This window comes from Drosophila ananassae, chromosome 2R, assembly GCF_017639315.1.
Source record: "Drosophila ananassae strain 14024-0371.13 chromosome 2R, ASM1763931v2, whole genome shotgun sequence".
NCBI classification, from domain to species: Eukaryota; Metazoa; Arthropoda; class Insecta; order Diptera; family Drosophilidae; genus Drosophila; species Drosophila ananassae.
In genome coordinates, this window is record NC_057928.1 from 14,056,970 (window position 1) to 14,078,811 (window position 21,842).

The window sequence follows — 21,842 nt, forward strand, 5'->3', positions numbered from 1 at the left end:
ATCACATATGCGGCGGATCGGATTTGAAAAGGTTTTGAGGGAACGACGAAACTCTCGACTTATCTGAGAATTCCATTGACAAGACAGAGTCCACGACAACACGCGTCATTAGAGGCACACACTTGTCCACTTGGGAAGTGGCCACTTTCAAACAAGCGCCGTTTACACTACTCCCTAAGGTTGGCGAGATTGGCCATCTCAAGAGCTTCCATAGATAAGTTGGAAAAGTAAAACCAGATGGTAGAAGGCCAACAAAGGGGAGTAGGATTGTTTATACTTGCTGAAAACATTATTTTTCATTTAAACGGGTTGGTTGATTCATTAAATTTTACTTCGTTTTTGTGACATATTGTTTAAATGGCCAAATATTTCAAAGTCCCAAGCAGATAATAATTTTTTGCGTAGTAACCATAATTCATATGAGTAAGTTCGTCCAACCTCAGTCATATCAGCAAAAAAAAAAGAATCTAAACAATATTCTTTATCAATTCAGTTGTCATGGAATAATCCCAAAAGCACTTGATCCAATCGGCCAAGTTTTCGGCTTTCTGCCAATAGAAAAGAATACCTTATAAATATATAAAGATAAGGTGTCCAAACCAATTAATTGCAAAACAAACAAAAGGGGGCCTACCCCCTTGAAGTGAAATAACAAATTTTGGGGGTCAATGTTGCCAAGCTGATTCAGAGTAGTTTACAGCCCCCCAATGATCTTTATATGGCCTGATAATGTCCAAGATGTAGATTAGCCGGAGAAACGAGAAGAGTTTGTTATTATTTATTAATTTTTTTATTAGATTATCGACTATGGCTAATCAGCACATTTCTTGCATCGTACATAAACTTAATTGGCGCAAACAAGTTCAAGTCACATTTTATTGCAATTGCATAGATTGATAAGTTTTCTAGGCAAATAAATCAAATAATTATACTGATGTACACGAATGCAGAAGCACAGATGCTCTAGTTTAAGTAAGTGATCTTCGGAATTTTCAGTCAACTAGCAGGTTTAATTTTTGAATTTGAAACTATGATGTGGAATATCTAAATGCTAGGTAAACGTTAAGATGAGATTGACTTTACCCATCGAGTTAAATAAAACAATAAGTGTTAATATATATTTTTAATAAGTAAAGTTATGCAATTACCCGAAAATAAATGCACACAGAATTGAGCTTCCAATTTACAAGTACATATTCTACCATCCTTTTCGTTTACTAACAATTACAGAATCTAATAAGCTTTGTCATTATCATTGTCTTACAATTCCGAAAAGCACTATCTAAGCAATACTTGCGCCTTGCGTATACATTCGATTAACTGAATATATTATCTTTGGTGCGAATACATTGGACTGGCATTCATTTTCACACCAACTTGAGAAGTGGGAGGTACGGATAGGGAAATCAAAAAAAGGAGAACGCCCAACTGGAGCCAAAAATATAAAACACGCACAGAACTAAAACGCTACTCAATAAATACAAGTGTAAATCGTTTTGGATGATATACAGATCTGGGACAGGGAGCGGGGTGCATAAAGTCACAGGACTCTTAGTCTATTTTCACATTGGAATAGATTTTGCGCACGAAGAGATTCGTGCCCACATAGCCTACGGTGCCGCAGATGATGCCCAAGGCGCCGCTGAATAAAGCCATGTAGCCAAAGTAGAAGGCCGTTTGGAAGAGACCAAACATTCTGCAAAGAAAATGAATTAATAAGAGGCTACTAATTACAAAAGTTCAGTCTTACTTGGTCTTAAAGAAAAAGTAGTAGAATGAGTATGCATAAACGTAAATGGAGGTGGAGCCCGCCGCCATGAAACTCGTCCACTGCCATCGGTAGTCCTCGGCATTCAGCAGGAAGTAAGTGCACACAATGGTCACACAGACGGTGACCACTGTCAGAATGGTGAACACCAGCAACATGAAGCCGTAGACATAGTAGATCTTGTAGGCCCAGAAGGAGGTGAAAATAAAGTACCTGTGTATTGATATGATACATAATATTAAAGAGATTCTCGTTTTTCTTTAGGGGATCATACATCTCAATGAAAATCGAACCAAAAGGTAGAACGCCACCCAGCAGAACGATAATTAGGGGCTCCATGTACCACTTCTTCTCGGGAATAGGACGCGGCACTGCATTAACGCGACACGGGAAGTCCGGCTGGCCATCGAGATTACGGCCGACCACAGTGCCCACCAAAGTGAGCGGCAGGATCACGAACAAGCAGATGCACGTAACCGCCACCATGGTGCCGAATGGAATGGCCCTTGAGGCGTGGTATCCAATGGCGATAAAGTTGATCAGGAACGCTGTGCCACAAACCGCGACGGGTACCGTAAAAGCAGAAACCAGCATCTGACGGATCCACAAACGTCCTCCCAGTCGGGCATACAAGGATCCTCCAAAGTAGCCATTGATCGGCGAGGTGGCTGCATAAACGAAGATTGCCGTGGAAAGCATAGAACCTCGCTCCGTATAAAGCTCTCCCACTATTGCGAACATGATCACGCAAAAGACTACAGAGATTAGTTGATAGCCTGCTCCGACCAAAGCCGAAAACAGCAGAGTGTTTGGGGGCGATCGGAAAACGTCCCCATGGACCTGCTTCCAACCGTACTCATCTCCCAGATCGCGCTCCATATCATCCACCTCCTCGTCCTTGCTGTAGCGGGCGTAGTCCTTGCGCAGGGTACGCATTAGGATCATGGACACCAGGCCCACTAGGAAGATGACCATCATGAAGCTGTTGAAGATGCTGAACCAGTGGATCTGCGGGGTAAGAGTATTTATTTGAGTTTATGAGATGTATGAGGTGTAAGAGAAGTTTACAGCCTACAACTGATAAAGTAGGAGGTTTTATGGAACAGGAAATTGGAGAACTCAATATATGACTCATTTTGGGTAGAAAACTATATGTTAGTGGATAAGTAATTGGTTTTTGGTATTATCAGTTTTACGACAGTTTCTTGTCAATAAACCTTTATCTAAAAATTTTTGTGGATAACTATCTTTTACGTACATACTATTGGATAAAGTTATAGTGTTTATTTTCTAAAATACTCACCCTGTGCTGGAAAAAGTTGGGGTCTAGGTACTTGTCGAATCGGTTCTTGAATTCAACCGTGCTGGGCTTCCAATTGACCTCGTACGAGAAATTGATGTGCGCTCCGGCCTTGAGCTCCTCCTTGGCTTCCGTGGTCAGAGTGATGTCGACAATCTGTTGTCCATTGTAGCCGATGTCGAACTTCTTGTGCGTAAATATATAGAACTTGCCATCCCGCTCGTCCCGTTCGCCCACTTTACCCCAGATGGGCAGACCGTCGATGTACATCTGGTACCAGTACTCGTTCTTCACCGCATAGGTAAACGCCTTAGTGCTCTCCTCCTGCAGGGTTACCATGCAGATAATGGCTTTAGAGACGTCCGCCTTGAAAGCCATCTCGTAGCCACTGAACTCCAGTTCCACTCCCTGGAGAGCCTCGCTTAGAGTCTCGTGATAGTGCGAGATGGAGGACTTTTGGCCACTGCAGAAGGGCAGGGAGAAGTAGGCGTATGTCTCCTGACGGTTGTGATAAGGACCCACCGTGTTCATCCATAGCACCACCTCGTCCCGGTCGTTGTACTAATGGGAATCGAAAAGATGGTTAAATATACTCAAGTGTTCGAGATATGTAGCCGCACACACTCACCTTGTGATTGTGCTCATCTGCTTGCGACTGCGACACGTAGCAGCTGCCAACAACAAGCAGACATAAACAAATGGCACGAAACTGTCGCTGCTTCCGAGCCACCGTGGAGCTGCTGATTCGGCTGGAGCCCATCATTCTTGTGGGGTTTTCTGCGTGCGGGGGTCTGTCCCAGGTACCGTTCACGTTCTCTCGCTCTGCCGGCGGACAGGTGCAGTGCTTCGCTTGCCCGAGGGGAGTCCCAATCCTTCCAAAAAGTAGCAAACAATAATTTGCCGGATAGTGAAAATGTCTCGTAGAGCAAAGTCAGTTCAGTTCTTTTGAACCGGTTCCGGAGCTGCCTGTCAGAACTAGAACACACGTCATGAGCTATTTCCGCGCTTTCCAGCACTATAAAACAGCGTTGCCACACTGTTAGCTTAAAAACTTGTCAACATTTTAAATTTAAATAATTGTTTTATTTTGGTAGGATAGAAAAAGATGAACAGAATTTAAAAAATAATATATAGTGTTAAATTTCTTTTATAAAATTCATAAATATGTAATGAATTTTTGATCTGTATTAAAAAATTATGAAAAATTAACATGTATTTGAATGTAAAACTAATATTAAAGAGCCTACTTTCTTTTTATTAATTGTACAAGTGTTATTTCAAAGATTTTAAGCGAAAACTTCTAACTCATCGATGGCGTATCTTTTTATTTATGTGCCCGCTTTTTTTCGCCGTCGCACTGGAGCTGCTCGACAGTTTACTTTTTGTGTTCGACGTTGGGGTTCCCAGGACATCTTTATTGCCGGAGCTCAAGCCTCCAATGCCTCCACCACTTGCTCCTCCGCCGGCTGATACGCCGCCAAGACTACCTTCATTCCGATGCGAAGGAGAATCTAAATGTATACATGAAAAATATATTAATTTCTTGAAGTACACCAGCAGGGATAATTAAAGTATTTATACATACGTCTTAATACAATTTTAAACTCTAGTGCGATTACAAATATATAAACGCTAGCCTTATTCTTGAGCAGTGGATTTCTTGAAATTTTGACTAGTTTAGCAAAGCTAAGGAACCTTTTTATAACCTTGTTATTAAATTGAGTATTTTGATCACAGATTTGTTTTGCTTTTAGCATCTTGAAATCCTTTTGTTGTTAGCTCAGTTCTTTCTTAATTTGAATAGCCTCTAGCTTCTTAGGTATATCTATAGCGCCACAACGTCGATTTCATCGTCTTCGAACATAAATTCTTTCTTACCCTTTTCATCTTTTGGTGTGCTCTTGATTGTCGTGGCTCCATCGTGGGCCGTTGTTGTGTTCTGGTTCAGAGAGATCTGATTGTCGCTGGAGTCTTCATTGGTTATAGAATCCGATTCGCTGGCGCGCTCAGCTTTTACGAGAAAACGAAAAATCCCAAAATAAATAAAGAATATTAGGTCAACCAATACTTACGATTACATATAGCCATCGAAGTGATGCTGGATTTAGAGAACAGCCGCTCGGCCTCCTTGAACTTGCGATTTCGTTTGTCGGCCTTCGAGTTCGTTGCCTTGTTGGAGGTCAGGTACCGCTCCCAGCCGCGAATGATGTTCCCACATAGCTGGGTGTCCTCCAGATACGATCCCTCGAAGGCGTATATTTGCCGTTCTAGGTTGGCCAACTGTTCCTGTTTGGAAGATGTGATATAATCCCGCACATAGATATTTGTTTATGGTGTCTCACCGAGGTCTCTGCCTTTTTTTTGATGAGGTCTGCCAATTCCGCGCGCGTGTCCATGGAGCCACTTTTCGTCGTGGAATTTGTTTTACCCGTCTTCTTTGGCTTGTTTCCGTTCGTCTCGCTGACATTTTTACTTGTTGGAGAGCTCATATTGCGGGGAAATTGTGTAAATTTGGATTTTGCTAGAAATCAGCAAAATATTCACATGTAAACACATAGAGATGGCAGATGCTCAGAGATGGGTGCGATACGTTGTTATCGGTCGTAGGAAACTATCGATAGTTTTGTGTTTGTTACCAATTTTTAACACAAGATGGCGCTGTTAAAATGGGCGCCTTTAGATCCTTTAGATCTAAAAGAGTCCTTTGAAAATTTTCAAAATAATCAAAAATAGACTATAGATAAAATTATAAATATTTTTTATTTGACTATTATATATTTGAAACTTAGCCTAGCAAAATATACATCAGATATGACTTTATTTTCATTAGGACTAATGGCCGGATTTTCGCCCCATCTTTTTAAAAGATTTTTCTTAGCTGATATAGAATTTGTCTTTTTTTCTTTGGCAATTTCATTACAGACATTTCCCTCTCCCCCATTTTACATTCACTATAGAGCCAGTGCCGTTGACCTTTCTTTCGGCTTGTTATTTATGCGTTTGCCGCAAACAAAAGATTCGGTTCAACTCAAGCGCCACACGAGATGGTGAGGCGATGATGATGATCTTCTAATGATCGCCCGCCGGTGGCTTGCATAGTTTATTGACCCACCAAAGTTCGGCTCAAAGTTTGTTGAACCGCCGAAAAAAGTGAAGCTACCGTTCTAGCTGTCTCTATGCGTCTTCTGCTTCCACTTTTCTTCTACTCGGCTTTGCCTTTCGCTCTCTTGCTTTTACTCTTTCTCTTTTACTTTGGATTTGTTTTTTGGCCAACGCTTTTTATGGGCCTTCTCGGTATTTGCTGCCTATTTCACTTTCGTCATACGCGGCGCATGCGTGATTTTATTTTGCAGCGCGCATCGCTTTTCTTCGCCACAAAAGAAAATCACATCGACTGCAGATGAAGACGAACTCGATTAGAAAATGAAATCATAACGCACAAGGGGAAGCAAAAGCGAAACGGCAACGACCGTTGCAAGTCGATTTTTTTTTTTTATTCGCGACTAAACAAAGTCTGCTGCCACGTTCCACTAACACAATCGGCTGCGACTAAGTGACTGACTGACGGACTGCCGCCTTCTATGTATGTCAAACATTGACTGGAGTGTGCAAAAAAAACTTTCATTTTATTTAAACAAACACACAAGGCGCGGCCTGGGCTTGGACTTGGACTTGGAAAAACTTATTTTCATTTGGTTTTCAGCAAACATACATATTTTAGCTGCCCTCTGCTCCGCACCTCCCCACTCGACAAGCCCCGCCCGTCGATCGCTTTGGACATCTTCTTCTGGTTATGCACTTGAAAAAATATTTTCAAAATCAACTTGAGTATACAGGCTATTTATTAGATCAATAAATTGCCTAAAAATCTTTCTCAACATGAGATTAAAAATTTATTTATATTTATTGATTAAAATATTATATAGATTTTTCTCAAGTGTCGCCAATTGATGGCACTTTGCAATAATTTTTATGATGAATTGCTTGGCCGCGTGTGAAATCTGCTACAGTCGCCGGTATTGGCTGGTGGAAAAGTGGAAAACTGCCAGAAAAGTGGAACACAGCTAAAGAAGCGGCCAGCTCCAAGTGCAACAACTGCGAGTGCAACAACTGCTGCTGGTGCTGCTGCTGCAGCAACATCGCAAACACTCTCAACTAATTAGCTGCGTTTTAGAAATTCAGGCGGCAATGAAAACAAAATCGAGTTCAATGCTTGCAACGATGACGTGTTGTTGTTGCACTTGCTGCAGTGTTTTCGACTTTTCCGAGAATTTCACATATAGCATACATAGGCCGACTTGGAAGCGGCGCGCACTGCGCTTTCCCAATGCCAAGCGAAAATGAGTGAAAATGAGTCTGCTACGGAAAATGGCATGGAAAATTTAAGCAAAACCATTGGCTTGTAAATAATAATCATAAATCAATCTAAGAACAAAATCTTTCCAGGCTACAAACTCATCAATCATCAATCATAATTTCAAATCACATTTGTACAGTAATAAAAGTAAAATCAAAAAAAAATAATTGATTAAAATAAACTTTTATTTCCAGGAAAAGAAACCAGGAAACTAAAATTTAACCCTTATTTGCCCCAATTGATAACCAAAGTGACATCATAGCCATAGAGAGAGAGAGCGGGAGAGAGAAAACAAAAATAATGCACTTGCCATTAAATATGCACCCACACCGACACACACCTATGCAACCGCCCACCCAAAGGCCATTGAAAAGCTCTCTTAGCTGAGCTTGCTCTCTTTTCCATTGCTCTACGGCTCTCTTAGCCAAAAGCTCTAGTTTTTGTTGCTGTGCAAATGCCGGAAGACACTTGATCTTGATTTTTTCTATGTGCAAGCTAACGAGTGCGCAAAAAGTTCAAGTTCGCGGCCATCGCTGCACTCGCATTCTCTCATTCGCTCTCTTTGCTTGTGCACTCATACGTGTGTATTGGTGTGGGGGCGTCGCAATGTGCATCTGTGTTATTTCGACTTTTTTAATGGCTTGCATAGGTTATTGTAATTAAGGAGAGCATTTCTAATGAATAGATACTTATTCAAAAGAATGGGATCATGTGTTTTATTACAATGTTTAACTTAAAAAGCTACGCAAAAAAAAAAAAATATATGTATACTTGATACGTATACTTGATACGTATACTTGATACGTATACTTGATATTTTAAAGTTTTAATTTCATTTACTTAAATATTTTATTAAGTAACTCATGAAAACAAACATATATTATATTCCTGAGTTACAACTGTAATTGCAAGTGGTTTTTTAAGCCAATAATTATTTTCTGTTCTGTTTGCTAATGTTGTTGCCTTTTGTGTGGGCTTGCATGCCTTTTAAAATGGTTCTAGGGGAATTGAAAGCTTCTCATTGTTGTTGCCACTCGTGCAGGTCTCGCGTGCATTTGGCACAAAAAAAAAATAAAAATAAAAAAAAGACATTCTTTATAAAAAAAATATACCTTTGTGTGAACTATTTTTTCCTATTTTCAGTTTTAAATGATTTTGTTGGAGAATCTTTAGTATTTTTAGCTTAGTTCCTCTTCATTATTTTTTCATTATTTTAAACAAGGTAGAGCTGCATAACCTTTTGACTCTCTTTGGGTCCAGGCCCCTGTAGATTAATAATATGTATGTATGTGTAATATATGTAATATGTATTTTGTTCGGACATATTTGTTCGAATCCATTTGTAAATAATCCTAATGGGCCCATGTAGATTTCTGTTTGCTTTTTGCACCTTTAAGAAGTTGTCCTCTCCCAACTATTAATTATTGGCCAAGGTTCACCGAACCCTTTCGATTGTTTGCCCAAAAGTGTGTTGACCAACAAACAACGCGTCAACGCACACATTCCAAAGAAAAACAAAAATGCAATCAAAGTTAGGTAAGAGAACTGACCTTTAACAATACTGCACAGATCGACGATCGCAGCATCACCTCACTGTCTCTGTCTTTGTCTCTGTGGCATCCGCGCCCCATCTCTCTGTCTCGTTAGGCCTCTGCCCAAAACACATTCACCCAAAAACGTCGTTGCTGACAAACAACAAACATTCCTTTTTCAAAGAGACAACACACAAATATACTCAGGAACTCTGAAAACTTTTTTTTTAAGCTGCGGGCCAAATGAAAACCAAGCTTAGTAAAAAGAGAAAAGCAAGCCAAGACATTCAAGACCGCACAGTAGAGGTTAAGTTAATAGGTTAATGGAAAATAATATAAATATTAGTGACCTTTTTAAAGTATACAGAGAATAAGTAATATTTTTTATCTATAAATTTTCAAAGGGATAAATATTTTATTTCTCTTAACCCTTTCTATATTGACCTCGTCTGTATGTTGGCCTGCTTGGCCAAGAAGCGGTTAGCAGAGAGAGCCAGACAGAGCCGGGGTAGAAAGAGAAAGACCGAGAGCTGCAGAGTGGGAGCCCCCAAAGATGTGGGACGGGGCCGGTGGGGGGAGACAGGCCAGGCCGAATGGAGTGCACGAGGCGAATGAACTTTCGTGGCGCTCATGCTGGCTGGCTGCGTTGGCATGAAAGTTATGCAACGCCACGCACACACTCTCACCCGACACACCGATGCAGAGCTTGGCTTTCGGCTTTCAAAACCCGAAGCCCGACGAACAACTACAGCCGCGAATGGCGAAGTCAGTTAACTGTTTTTCTCGACTTCGGGGCTGCGGATAGAGGAAGCAGAGCAGCGCAGCGCAGCGCCATTGCGGAAAGAGTAGGGAGGGAAAAAGCGTCGACGAGTCGTTGACTTTGCATAAGTGTGCCAATTTATAAAACAGTTCAAGATTAGCGTGGCCTTCACCAGCGGATCGAACAAAAACAACACCGCACACTCGGTTAAATGAGGGGCAAAATAATGGCACACATAACACCAACAATTAACTGAAAAGCAATACAAAAAATGTATAAACAATAAATTATGTCACATATTTTAAAGTTTGGATGAATCTTTCGCAATTTTAAACTCATTTATTGATTTATTATCATGTTTTTTGAGTATTAACAATGAAATTATAATTGTTTAGGTGCTACTTGTTAAATATTATCAGTATCTCTTTAAGAAATTATTTTTTTTGTGATTTAAAACATAGTTTCTTTGGAAATGTTATAGAATACTAAACAGTATTCTCCTAACTACTATAGAAGTTACTGAATATCCTCATATCATGTCATGTCCCATGTAATAATGGTATATACTATAACTATAAAAGATAGTATGTTGATAGTTAGATAGATAGATAGATAGATAGATAGAGAGTTAGAGTAAAGTTATTCTTTTAATATAAATATCATTTATTATTTTGCATTCTAACATTAATAGTATAACCAAATCTTTGGTTAACCCCTTCAATTATCTTCTGAAGAGAGAATGTATTTTCCCGAAGCCCTAAATCATTTCCTTTTGTGGCCTTCTATCTTTTGGGCTTTACTTCTGCCGCTTTTGGCCCTGACAGAACATCACGAATTTGCCACGTTTTTTGTTGTTGTTGTTGCTTGCAGCATTGCAATTGAGCATGCAGCAAACATTACTGTACATTCACCCACTTTTCAAAGTTCAAACACAGACACTCGCACACTCAGGCGCAGCGAAAGAGAAGCGAAACAGAAAATTGCATTCTAACAGAGTTGCGCATGCGCAGCGCACTCTCCGTTGGTCTAGGAGGCCAGCATTGCTATTGGTATTGGTGTTGCTGCAGTTTTTGCAGAAATGAAGAAAGAAGCGAAAAAAACTGCTTTCTCTTGCGGGCCAAAATTAAATTCCCTAAACTATATGGTAGTTTCTTGGCTAGATATTAGAGCTAAGCTAAGATACTTTGAGTTACTGAAACTAAATTAATTTAAAATCTTAAATCTTTACAATATAAAAGTAAATATAAAGTTTAAAGACTCTATAGCTACTATTTCCAGGCAACTACTATTCCTAATATTAAATTCTTGGCAAACAAAATGGTCTCATATATAATTGGTCTTCCTTTAAAGCATAGCCCTTTTAAGAAGAATAATATTATGAAATTTATTTTAAGCTTACACAGATCCCTTATTTTGAAATATTCAATTTAAAGTTTTTACTTAAATATTCAATCTCTTGAATCACTAACTATTTGGTCTTCGTGGAAGTCAAATAGAATCCGTATTCCAGCCACGTCAAAAGCAAAAAGTGGAAAATTGCATAGCTCTCATCTATGTGTGTGTGTGTTTCTTTTTTGTCTATGTATTTGTGGCAAGCAAAATGTACGGTTATATTGCATTTCACTTAGCGAAGCGAACAGTTCTCTGGCTTTTCAAGCCATTCGTTCTGGCTGTGCTCGTTGCAGTTGTTGCAGTTGCATTTGCAATTGTTGTTGCCATAGTTGCTGTTGTGGCAGTTGCAGTTGAAGTTGCAGTTGCACACTCTCTGGCCATGGCGAAAATAAAGGAAAGCACCGTTAGGCGAGTGTTTATTACGCTCCTGTTACAGCATACAAAGTGGGCAGCAATTGACAGATGAGAACGCCAGGCACAATTTGGAGAGGAAATCCACAAGGGAGCAATTTTAGAAGAATAATGGGAAGGGATTTCATGCATTGGAAAGTATTTTTTTTTATGGGAGATTCATCATTTTTTATAAAATAACAATATAATAATTTTGACATCTTTGTTTAACTGTAGTATTAATTTTGAAATAAATATTCTAAAAGTAATTATAATTTATAGAAGTACAATAATTCGAGCATTCAGTTTTGGAACATAAATCTTACACCCTACTATTTAAAGCTCTTAAGCCTAACCCATTAAATTATTAATAAAAATGTATTTTATTTATATATTTTAGCAATTTTTTTGCGTGCTTTTGAAAAGTAGTTTTCAATAACTTGCCCCAGGCAACGAAAATTCACTGTCATGAAAACTTTGAAAAGTTTCACGTTCAAGGAAACTTTTTTGTTTTGTTTTGCTGCCCAAAAAGTGCCAATGGCCAAAATGTTCTATGGAAAAATCGGTCTCTTCTAACCGATCCGATCAGTTCCTGTAGTCTATAATTTTATTGCACTCTGGCTTGGAAGTGGAATGAAGCGGAGTGAGCATAATTTCAGTTATTTGCAAACTGCAAATGCGCATGGGCAAAGAACTTCCGGGCCGAGAACAAAAACAGCAAAAAAAATAGCAACATAACAACGGCAATGGGAAGCGTTGGCCAACTAACGCTAAAAGCCAACAGCAACAACAATGGTAACTGCAAAAAAAACTGCATCTGAGTGCAAAATTGGGTCACTGGGAATTCTTTTTTGTGCAACATTTTGCTGTTGTTGTTTTGTGGTTAGAACGTTTCTTTCCTAACCTTTTTTCTCTCATTTTTTGTTGTTGATGCTGGCTATGGCTATTTGGGAAATGAGCTGTTCCCAGCTGCATTCTGTACTGAGTGCGATTATGGCTAAGAAATATCTGCTGCTTGCCAATTTTCAATTAGTTGCAATTTTTGTGGGGTTTTATTTTTTGTTGCGGTTAACAAAATGAATTTTTGACATCAATTGCGGTCGATGGAAGGTTACTTGGCAGAGAGGAAGATTCTCCGTGGAAGGGAGATAGCACAGTGATATGTGGGTTGTGGTTGCGAGATATTGAAATCTGGTAGATTGCTTACCAGATAGCTACATACATACGTGGGTAACTGTAAAATATATAGTAATTGGTGATTTGTTAAAATAATAAGAAAAAAACAAGTTAGAACCAGTGAGTCATATAGTTAGAAGGTTATGAAAAACATAGCGAAAGGAATATATGTTGTATTTTTTAAATTTTTAAGTCATTCCAGTAATCTTAAATTTATTTAAATGAAAAGTAAGCATGTCTAATAGCCTCCCACTCTCTGTACAGTGAATAAAATATCGCACCATCCAATAAATAGCCTATTAAGTGTAATGTATTTCATAATTGCATTTGGGAGATTGCCTTCATCAGCGGCGAGGTGAATGTTTCCCAAAGAACTTTTCAGCTTTTTCGATGTTTGCTTGTTGTTTGGGATTTTGTTGTTGTTTTTGTTTTCTTTGCGCCTTTCCCTCAATAATTTTCTTGGAAAATGCTTCTTGGCGACCGGTTTGCATCGTTTGGGCAACAGCAAAAAAATGCAGCAAAGAATCGCGAAGCTACCGCCGAGTACTGTTATATTCTGCTGCATCTCTTCTGCACCACTCTCCATCTGTCTTTCCCTGTCTTTCTTTGGAGTTTTCTCTCGCTCTGTCTTTCGTATTCTGTTTCTCTGGAGTGCATCTGTATGCAAGTCTCCTTTCGCTGTGCTTTTGCACACATTTTTCAAATGTAAGTTACTTGCGGTCATTGGCTTTAACTGCTTTTGCTGCTGCTGCTTCTTCTTCTACTTCAGCGACCGCGACTGTAGCAGCTGTGTCTCTTCCTCTTCTATATAAAATGCAACTGCATTTTCAGCTTAATGTTTTTTTTTGGCAAATTATAAGATTCTTTAATTTTGTATAGTTTTTTTCAAAGGATTTTTTCTGCTTCTTATAATTTCCAATTTAATAAAAGTTCTGGATATAAAAACGGTAAAAAAATAAATCTGTTTCAAATATATTTTAAGCTTAAATATTAATACATTAGCTATTAATTTAAAAACGATTGAACTTTCCTTTCATTTTAAGCACAAAATCTGCACTTAATCAAAAGACTTAGGCAACGAACTTGCCAGAACCAGCGCAAGCGCCAGAGGAAGAGGAAGAACATACGGCAGCAGCAACGTGGAAGAAGAAGCAAAAGAAACATCAGCAGCAAAGAGGAAGAAGAAGCAGCAGCAGCAGACATACAAAGCCCGCGAAGTCAGCAGTCAGTTCAACGAACCTGCGCTCGAATCTAGGCTAAACATTCTCAGCTCCGCTGCGGCTGCGCAGCTCGGTCGCCGTTCTGTTGGCCCGTTCTGCTTCTTCCTCGTCTTTGGCTTCTGCTTCTTCTTCTTCTTCTGGTGGTGGTAGTGGTGCTGCTGACGTGCAATGAAAACGAAAAGTACCGTAAGCTAACCGCTACGCATGAGGCGACGCTGAAGACAAGGCTTCCAGAACATTGAACGAGGCATTTGATTAGTGAGAGGGGAACTTAGTTTCAATGGGCTTGGAGTTGGGGGTGGTAGTGGTGGTAAGGGGCAGAGGGCAGGCGACAGCAGGAGAAGGGGTGGGAGCTGGCTTCTTGGCCCGGCCAAAACGTGACGTTCTATTTGTCTGCTAATCAAATAAAGGCAAACCGAGGCTCAAACGGAAGTTGCATGCGTCTTTATTAGCTTTTAATGGGAAAGTTATTAGGAAAAAATAAAATAATTACAAATGCAAGCAGAGAAGATATACATAAATAGAATATAGTTTATATTATAGGTTATAGTTTATAGTTTATTTAAATTATTTTAGTTTTTATTTATTTCTTAAATATATCTAGTTCTTTCTGGAATATAGACACTAAAGGCATTAAGGTATAAAGTACATGTCTAATCCATTTAGAATTTTATTTTGTTTTTTGTTAAGAGATGCCTTTCGTATTGGCCAACTGACAACTTGGCTCATTGACTTGGCCTGTCAATTGTTTGTCGTCGAAGTCTTTCGATTGCTGTCTTCGTTGTTGCTGACGTCGTTGTTGTCGTCGAACTCCAGAACTGCGAAAGCAAAACAAATTGGTGAAAGTTGTTGGCCATCGTCGCCCGCTTTGTTTTGCGTTATATTCGCGTTCTTATTCGCGACTCCGACAACCGACAGCGATGGAAAGAAGGTTCTCTTCCAACCATTCTTTCGTTCGTGTTACAAAAACGGTCGTTGAACCTGCCCGAAAGACATCAACTTAACTCCAACTCTCGAGCGGAGGAGCTGGTGGAGCTACGGTTCTTCGCCTTTTGTTCATCTGTAATAATTTGGCGTGTAAACAAGCAGCGCTGAGGCCTCATGAAGTCAACGACTTCTGTGCCGATCGGCAACTTCATCATCGCCATTTGCGATAACACTGGGCCCTGACTCACATGGAGAGTTTCTTTTCATTGGAATCGGCCAGAATCGGTGGAATATCGCGCATATGGAATTGGGCTAACGGCTTGACTCAGCCAGAAAAGAGCTTGCAGCCAGCTAACCGAAAGTGTAGTCGCAAAAAAATATGTCAACAAACACACAAACTAACAGAAAGAAACAAGAAACCCCCTTGACCATGGGCCATTAACAGCAACAACTGTAACCGGCATCATCCATGTAAACAAGATCTCTGACTCATTTGTTTTGTTCCGTTTTGATTAGGGCCAAATGTGAGTGAACTGCAGGCTTAGTGGCAGGCCTTAGTGGCAGGCCACAAGAAAACTTGATAGATTTCGTCAACATTCTGGGGAATTCTTCCGATTAGTGGAGGAATTTCCCCAGTTAAGTGGGCCAACATTTCTTGTTGCAAGGTATATTCCAGAACTTTTGGTTCATTGGGCTTAAATCAAAGAATAATAATAATACTTTTTAAAGATCGTACAAAACGTGAGTTAATTGTTTGTAATTTTTCTGCAACATTAAAGCCAGCCGCCACACATAGAGTTCCCAGTTCTGTCAGACCCTTACTATAATTGTCTCAACTTCTGGCATTCGTCTAATTTTCTGACTTTCCTTTGCGCTTCTCAGATTATCGCACTATGATTTCTGCGCAGATTTGTTCCACTTGGAAACCGACATTCGAAGAATGTGCAAACCGAGAAGAATTCTCGCCAGCTCTTATCCTCCAAGACATCAAGTTCAACCTGCTGCCGCCAGAAGACCCACATGGCTGGGAGAAGAAAACGCATTAGAATTCCCACCGCGTAATGCACATCCACAGTCATCATCATCTTCGGATGCATCAGTTGCAATCGTAGTGGCATTTTGATGATATCCGACTTATCAGTTAGCCGAAATCTGTAACGAAACCCGCTGCCATTTAATTATTTGTCATCTCTTTGCTACTCCACTTCTGTAAATGTATCTGTATCTGTGAGTGTAAGTATCTGTGGCTGTGTCTGGCCAAGTTCAACGCACTCGGTTGAACTGCACAGTCGAAAGAGACAGAGCCAGTGGATAGAGAGAGACGCTGCGAGAAGAAACATTTCCGCAAAAAATCTAAGTAGAAGAATTCTTTCAGCCAGATACTTTCATTGCCAATCTCTGTGTCTCCTCTGCAATATCTTTCTCTTTCTTTCTTTTCTGCAGCAACCTCTCTTTCTCGACAGCAGCAGCCAACCAGTTTTTCCAATGCAAAAAGAAAGGCTTTCTTTCGGTCTTTCTTTTTTTTCGCTTCTTCTGCTGACTGCAGCCAGCGAATGCAGTTTTTTTCCACCGTCTTTATTGCAATTTGAAAGTATGACCGACTGAGTCCCAGTCTCTGTCTCATTCCACACGACGGTACATGTCTCTTTCTATCGCGTTCTAATCCGTTGGGTAATTTTGGCTAGAACTCCATTTTGAAGCTCGGAGCCAGGCTTTTGTGTTAAAGTTCATTTGGTTAGATTGCCATTTGGTTAGATTGGCCCGGACTCCAGGCTTCGGGCTCCGGGAGTGGGCTTTGTCTTTGGTCTTTCTTTTGTTTGCTGGTCAATGAACTGCCCAAAAATAAAAAGAAACAGAACCATATACATATACAATCTCAAAAGCAAATCAAAAGTTCAGACCCAGCAAAGTTTGTTACATTCCCGCTTACATAAAAAAAAACGAAAAAGAAAAGGGCACGAAAGAAAAACACAAATCTTTCAGGGAGAGATGGGGCGAGGTGCGTTTTTATTATTTAGTTTTTTTTTCTTTTTTTTTTTGGGGTCTTTGAAAAGTCAGCGGCGTATTAATTTTTCTAATTTGTCTAACGTGAGGCGAATGAACTTTAGTTCTTTCATTTTTTCCAAGTTTATTTTTTATGTCATGATGATGTTATTTCGTTTTCGTTTCTTGAGCTCGCCTCAAAAGCCCTAGCTTAGCTTTTTGAACCTATGAAGACATAATCGTTATAGTCGCAGCCCAAAGTTCAAAGAACTCTCAGGCTTCGTGTGCGAGTCTATTGTGAGAATTCGTGCATAAATTTGAATAACACGCGTTCCCCCCTTCAGCATAGAACCTGGAATAATGATCGGGGAGCTGGCTCATCGTTAGCCACATCCATGTTTTGATTTATGGCAATTTCGAAGCATACAACATATAATAAAAATCATATGAAATTAGCAAAGATCAAATCATTAATCACTGATACTTTTTTTTTGCGCCGAATTCAATTTGCATTTATTTATCGGTTTGAGGGAAATGATCTCTATTTCCATCTCACTCTCCTGCCAATTTCAGTTTTCATTAGACTCTTGATAGTTTATGGGGGGGCTCTCATAAAATTGAGATGTCAATACCAGTTTGGTGTCATTGTTGGCGCATAAAATTATCTTCGGCTTTGTTCAATTTATTTGAAGTATGTTTAATTTATTAATGGATAGTTTTATGAGGAGAGCCATTAAGAAGTTTTTAGATGTGGGTTAAGGATAGCCGGGATTCAAGTTCTAGTTATGGCTCTGAATGGATTGTATTTTTTATTGATGGATTATAAATCGAGTATAGTCGAGTTGCAATTATTGATACTTTTTTTAAAGGCATAAATTAATAAAATAATAAACATGTACCGTTAAAGGTGCTTCCTTCAAATGCAAAGCAGATGTTGAGTTGTTTACATAACCCCATCATAGAAACTCATTATTAAACAGGATGAAAGCATCCTATTTTTTAACCCTCTCGAGAAAATCTAAACCTCGACCTAACGGTGCCTCCAAAACAAATCCTTTTTCGCGTCAGCTGTTGAAGACTCCAACCCTTTTCCTTGATCCCCCTCCACTCATTTCCATTCCCATTCAACATGTTGTCATAATTGATATCCGTTGGGATCTTATGCTCAACTTGACATCCTCTTAGACAACTGTTAAGTCACACCCATGCCGGGTGAACCGTTATGCTTTGCATTAACAGTTATGCAATGCATCCTTTTGACATAATGCCCACGCGGCGCAGAGAGACGCGGTGCGAGATAAGGAGACCCAGAAACGAGTTTCCTGTCTGTAAAATTTAAATAATGAACGCAAAGTAAGAAAAAACCCGCTATGCTGCCACCGCCACTGCTGCTGATGTTGCTCCTTTCCATTTCTCGCAATTCTCACTTGGCTGCCATGCAATGGAATAAAATGAAATGAAGCAATCCAAAGGAGCGACGTTCAGTTCCGCCTACAATCGACTCTTTCCCTCGCCCGTCGCCTGTCCGTATCCTTGACGAAACAGTAAAGGACAATAGAACAATAAACTCGGAGTAGGATGGTTGGGAAAACAACAATATTTTTACCGTAATCCTTTCGTTTTGATCCGCTTGAGAAACACGCACTCCACGCCGGGGAGAAGATATTTTCATTCGGCCGAAAACGAGATTGAGGAAGGATTAAGGAATGTTGCGCGCTACCTGGTCCATGTCCTGGGCCAGGACATGAGTCGGCTTTATTTGAATATCACATCGGTAGTTGGGCAGGTACCGCTAAGAAACCCGCCAATCCTACCAAAAAAAAGGAAAAAGGATCATCAGCGGCGTCAGGTGCTAAGGGTTCCACGGGAACGGAGTGCGATGAAGAGCTGGGGAGGGGGGAATGCGTGGATCCTCAATCAATTTGATTGCGTGAAATGGAGAAAAATGATATTTTATCCCTCGAAAAAATGGAAAGGATAGAAAGGATAGAGAAATTGAATGTTTACACAAGCCCCAGACAATCGATTGTTGCGCACATGTTGCGCAGGATGTGAAAGGATGTAAAAAGATGTGTGTGTGGAGTGGAAATAACTCACTCTATTCCTTGGCGGAAATAGCAGCCGTTCGGCTACTGTCCGAGGGAAAGAGCTCTCTAATTATGACCCGGACACGGTCATAAAGCCATAAAATCATTCGTCAAAGGGTTTGCTTTCCACCCACCCACTATCCTTTTGGGCCATTAGCTGCCTTTCTCTTTTCAATGGAATCCTTTCAACCCGTTTTTCGTCCTTGCACGGTAGGCAAATCGTTTCCGTCGATTCCTTGAAACGGAATTTAGGCCAAAGGCGTGCCCACTTTTCCAAGTTCGTCGCCTAAGTCTTTCGTTGCGGGCATGAAAATTTTACATTTTCGACCAGAACAAAAACAACAAATTAAAAATAAAATACACAAAAAAAGATTGCTCAACTGCCCAAAAAAAAACAAAAAAACAAAAAACTTCGGAGTTCAACGAACGCACCGAATATATAATGAAAATAACAACAATGCATGCTCTGTTACCAACAGTCAGTCAGTCAGTGGTCGTCTTCCCCCTCGCTCTCGCTCCCGCCCGATCCCCAGCCCCAACAAAAGTACCTTTCAGTTTGTTGACCTTCTCGATTTTATATATTTTATTGTGTGTGTGAGCCGAAATGAAATGGAAAAGAGCGCGCTGCTCTGGCCCAAAACCCACAGAATTTTTACACGAAACAGTCTCGCCCCGCGCGCACGCGCTTTTTTATGGTCTGGCCCCCCATCCCCATACTTTGAAAGATTTTTTTAGCTGCGGGAGAGTGACCCCCTCTTTCGCCCAACCTCCCATTGTATGCTTGCCTCTTTGTCGCTCTTGACTCCATTTTTTCGGCTACTTTGTTATTGTTGTTGAAAAGTGAAGTGAATCACTTCGATTCCCCCAGTTTACACGCACAGTAGCCGAAATTTTGCCAAGTTATGAGAGGGTAATAAAATGGCTTTTAAAATGGTAATAAAAAAATGTAATGAACTTAAAGGGGCTTAGATACTTGGTTATATGGAATGGATGTCCTGTAATAGGGAACATTAGTTTATTATTTCAACTAGAGAGTATTTAGGATCCAAAAAACAATCATTTATAATTTAAGATTTGTTTCTCCTTTTGGCTTTGAAAATCTTCTTAAATTTTAAATCTAAAATATTAAAAATTCGTTGAAAAACATAAATGCTAAGAAACCCATCAGATATTTCATGATCTGCGATCATCCGGCGAAAATCGTTGAGCAGCAATGAGGCTAAAAATTTTGTTTTTTTGGCATTCGTTAAATTATGTCGAATGAGTTGAGCAAACAGAGTTGGCGCGCACAAAATGCTTTGAACAAAGCCCGGTAACCGCTCAGAGGCAAGACCCGTCCCTGCCCCACTACCCACTTTTTATTCCACCTGCCTCCCACCTGTGAGTGGGCTTTCGAGAAGGCGTGTCGAATATAAGACTCAATGCTTTGAAAATTAAAGGGGGGGTTGTGTGTCAGAGCTGCTCCCGGTATTGCTTTCTTTTGTGTTTTATTTGGATTGCCGGATTGGATTCGTTTTCAAAATACATATCATTGCGCATGCGGAACTCGCAGCAGAGCGGGATAGTGGGTGTGTTCGATTCTTTTTGACAACTTACTGGAGTTGCAGTCGGCGGGATGAGTAATCGATGGACGTCAGTGGACCGAGGGTGGTTATTCATCATTCTCAAAAATATCCGATGAAATGTTAAGTAAGCCAAAAGACAACACAATTAGCCATTATAATCTTGTTTATTTTTGGGAAAGATTTCGTTCGTATATTTAAGAATATTTTCCGCACAAAATAAACAAACCCGCATCTCGTTTGCTAATATTCGGATATTGATGCCTTACCTGAGTTGGGCAAAAAATTATGACCGCAACCTTCCAAAAAAAATGAGCCGGAATCTGGGAGAAAGTTATGGCAAGTCAGAGTCCTTGAACTGTGTTCTTTATGCGTTGCTTATCCTTGCCGAAGAGGCCGAAAATTTGCGCGTGTCTGTCTCGCTCCTTTCGAGACAATGGGTCAGGGGTTTTGGGTCTGGTCAGCGCTACTTACCTGTGTCCGTGACGAGATGTTGCATCATCCGTGGAAAATGTCCAGCCCGTCATCCATCACCTTTATGAGCCATGCATAAAAAATGTTTTCTTTATTTTGAAAGATTTTTTTTTGGAATTCTATAGTTTTGACAGGATCATAAAAAGATTTTCCACACTCCTGGAAATGGGAAAAGGAAATCGTACAAAGCTCATGACATTTCTATGGATAAGTGGTGAGCTCTTTTCGAAGCAAAGTGGATCAGTGGTTTCGTTTAAAAAACTAACTGGGTCAGCACATCCTTTTCCTTGTCCTGCGCTTTTCCAGGTCATCATTTCCGTTCAAATGGCACTCACAATGATCTCTCAATGAAATGAGCACACAGTCTGAAGATACGACTAACCCACAACCTGGCACTTCCCTATTTTATTGATATTTTCCCATTATCCCGAATCTAAAATTACATAATTATTGGGTATACCAACACTCAAACAAACATCAAAGGGAGGAACCCTTAAAAAACGACGACAGAGGAACTGGAAAAAAACCCATAAAAAACTCGAGAATTTTCGCGCGGAATGGGAAATTTTCCCATTCGACTATTGTTCCCAACCCCAAAAAGCAGAAAAAAAGAACACATCGAAATGGAAAACCTCGACAGATGCTGGGACCGATCCAATGATAATCAGTATGAGATCTCGCTGTCTTTCGTCCTTATAACTGTGAACGCTTTTGATTTCGTCAGGTGTGAGGATACGAAGGATCCCACTGCTGTTCCTGTTGCTCCTGCTGGCTGGTTGGTAAGGTTGGTGGTAGGAAATCCTTTTGTTGCGTGTTTACAGTTACTGCGCGGCAATTACGATCGGGGATTCGTGGAGAGTGGGATCGTGGGAGAGTCCTTTTACAGGATACAGCAGCGTTTAAGCACCGTTCTA

The 21,842-nt window shown here is 40.2% G+C and overlaps 2 protein-coding genes across 4 annotated transcripts; both read right to left on the reverse strand.

Moving 5' to 3' along the window:
• Window positions 1-1,104: 1,104 nt before the first annotated feature.
• Window positions 1,105-3,832, reverse strand: LOC6493323 (transmembrane 9 superfamily member 3). Its single transcript, XM_001957489.4, has 5 exons — window positions 3,697-3,832; window positions 3,072-3,629; window positions 2,043-2,776; window positions 1,751-1,981; window positions 1,105-1,696 (listed from the first exon to the last, which is right to left on the reverse strand). The coding sequence occupies exons 1-5, from the start codon at window positions 3,829-3,831 to the stop codon at window positions 1,552-1,554; spliced, it is 1,803 nt and encodes a 600-aa protein (XP_001957525.2). The 5' UTR covers window position 3,832; the 3' UTR covers window positions 1,105-1,551.
• Window positions 3,833-4,209: 377 nt separating this feature from the next.
• Window positions 4,210-5,663, reverse strand: LOC6493322 (chromatin modification-related protein MEAF6). Of its 3 annotated transcripts, XR_001408889.3 has the most exons (5): window positions 5,411-5,663; window positions 5,141-5,354; window positions 4,947-5,078; window positions 4,654-4,893; window positions 4,437-4,579 (listed from the first exon to the last, which is right to left on the reverse strand). XR_001408889.3 is itself a non-coding variant. In XM_001957488.4 (4 exons), the coding sequence occupies exons 1-4, from the start codon at window positions 5,555-5,557 to the stop codon at window positions 4,374-4,376; spliced, it is 699 nt and encodes a 232-aa protein (XP_001957524.1). In that variant the 5' UTR covers window positions 5,558-5,662; the 3' UTR covers window positions 4,210-4,373. The 3 variants fall into 3 exon arrangements, 1 of the variants encoding a protein (XP_001957524.1); XM_001957488.4 differs by lacking the exon at window positions 4,654-4,893 and having other exon boundaries at window positions 4,210-4,579; window positions 5,411-5,662; XR_001408888.3 differs by having other exon boundaries at window positions 4,654-5,078.
• Window positions 5,664-21,842: the final 16,179 nt, after the last annotated feature.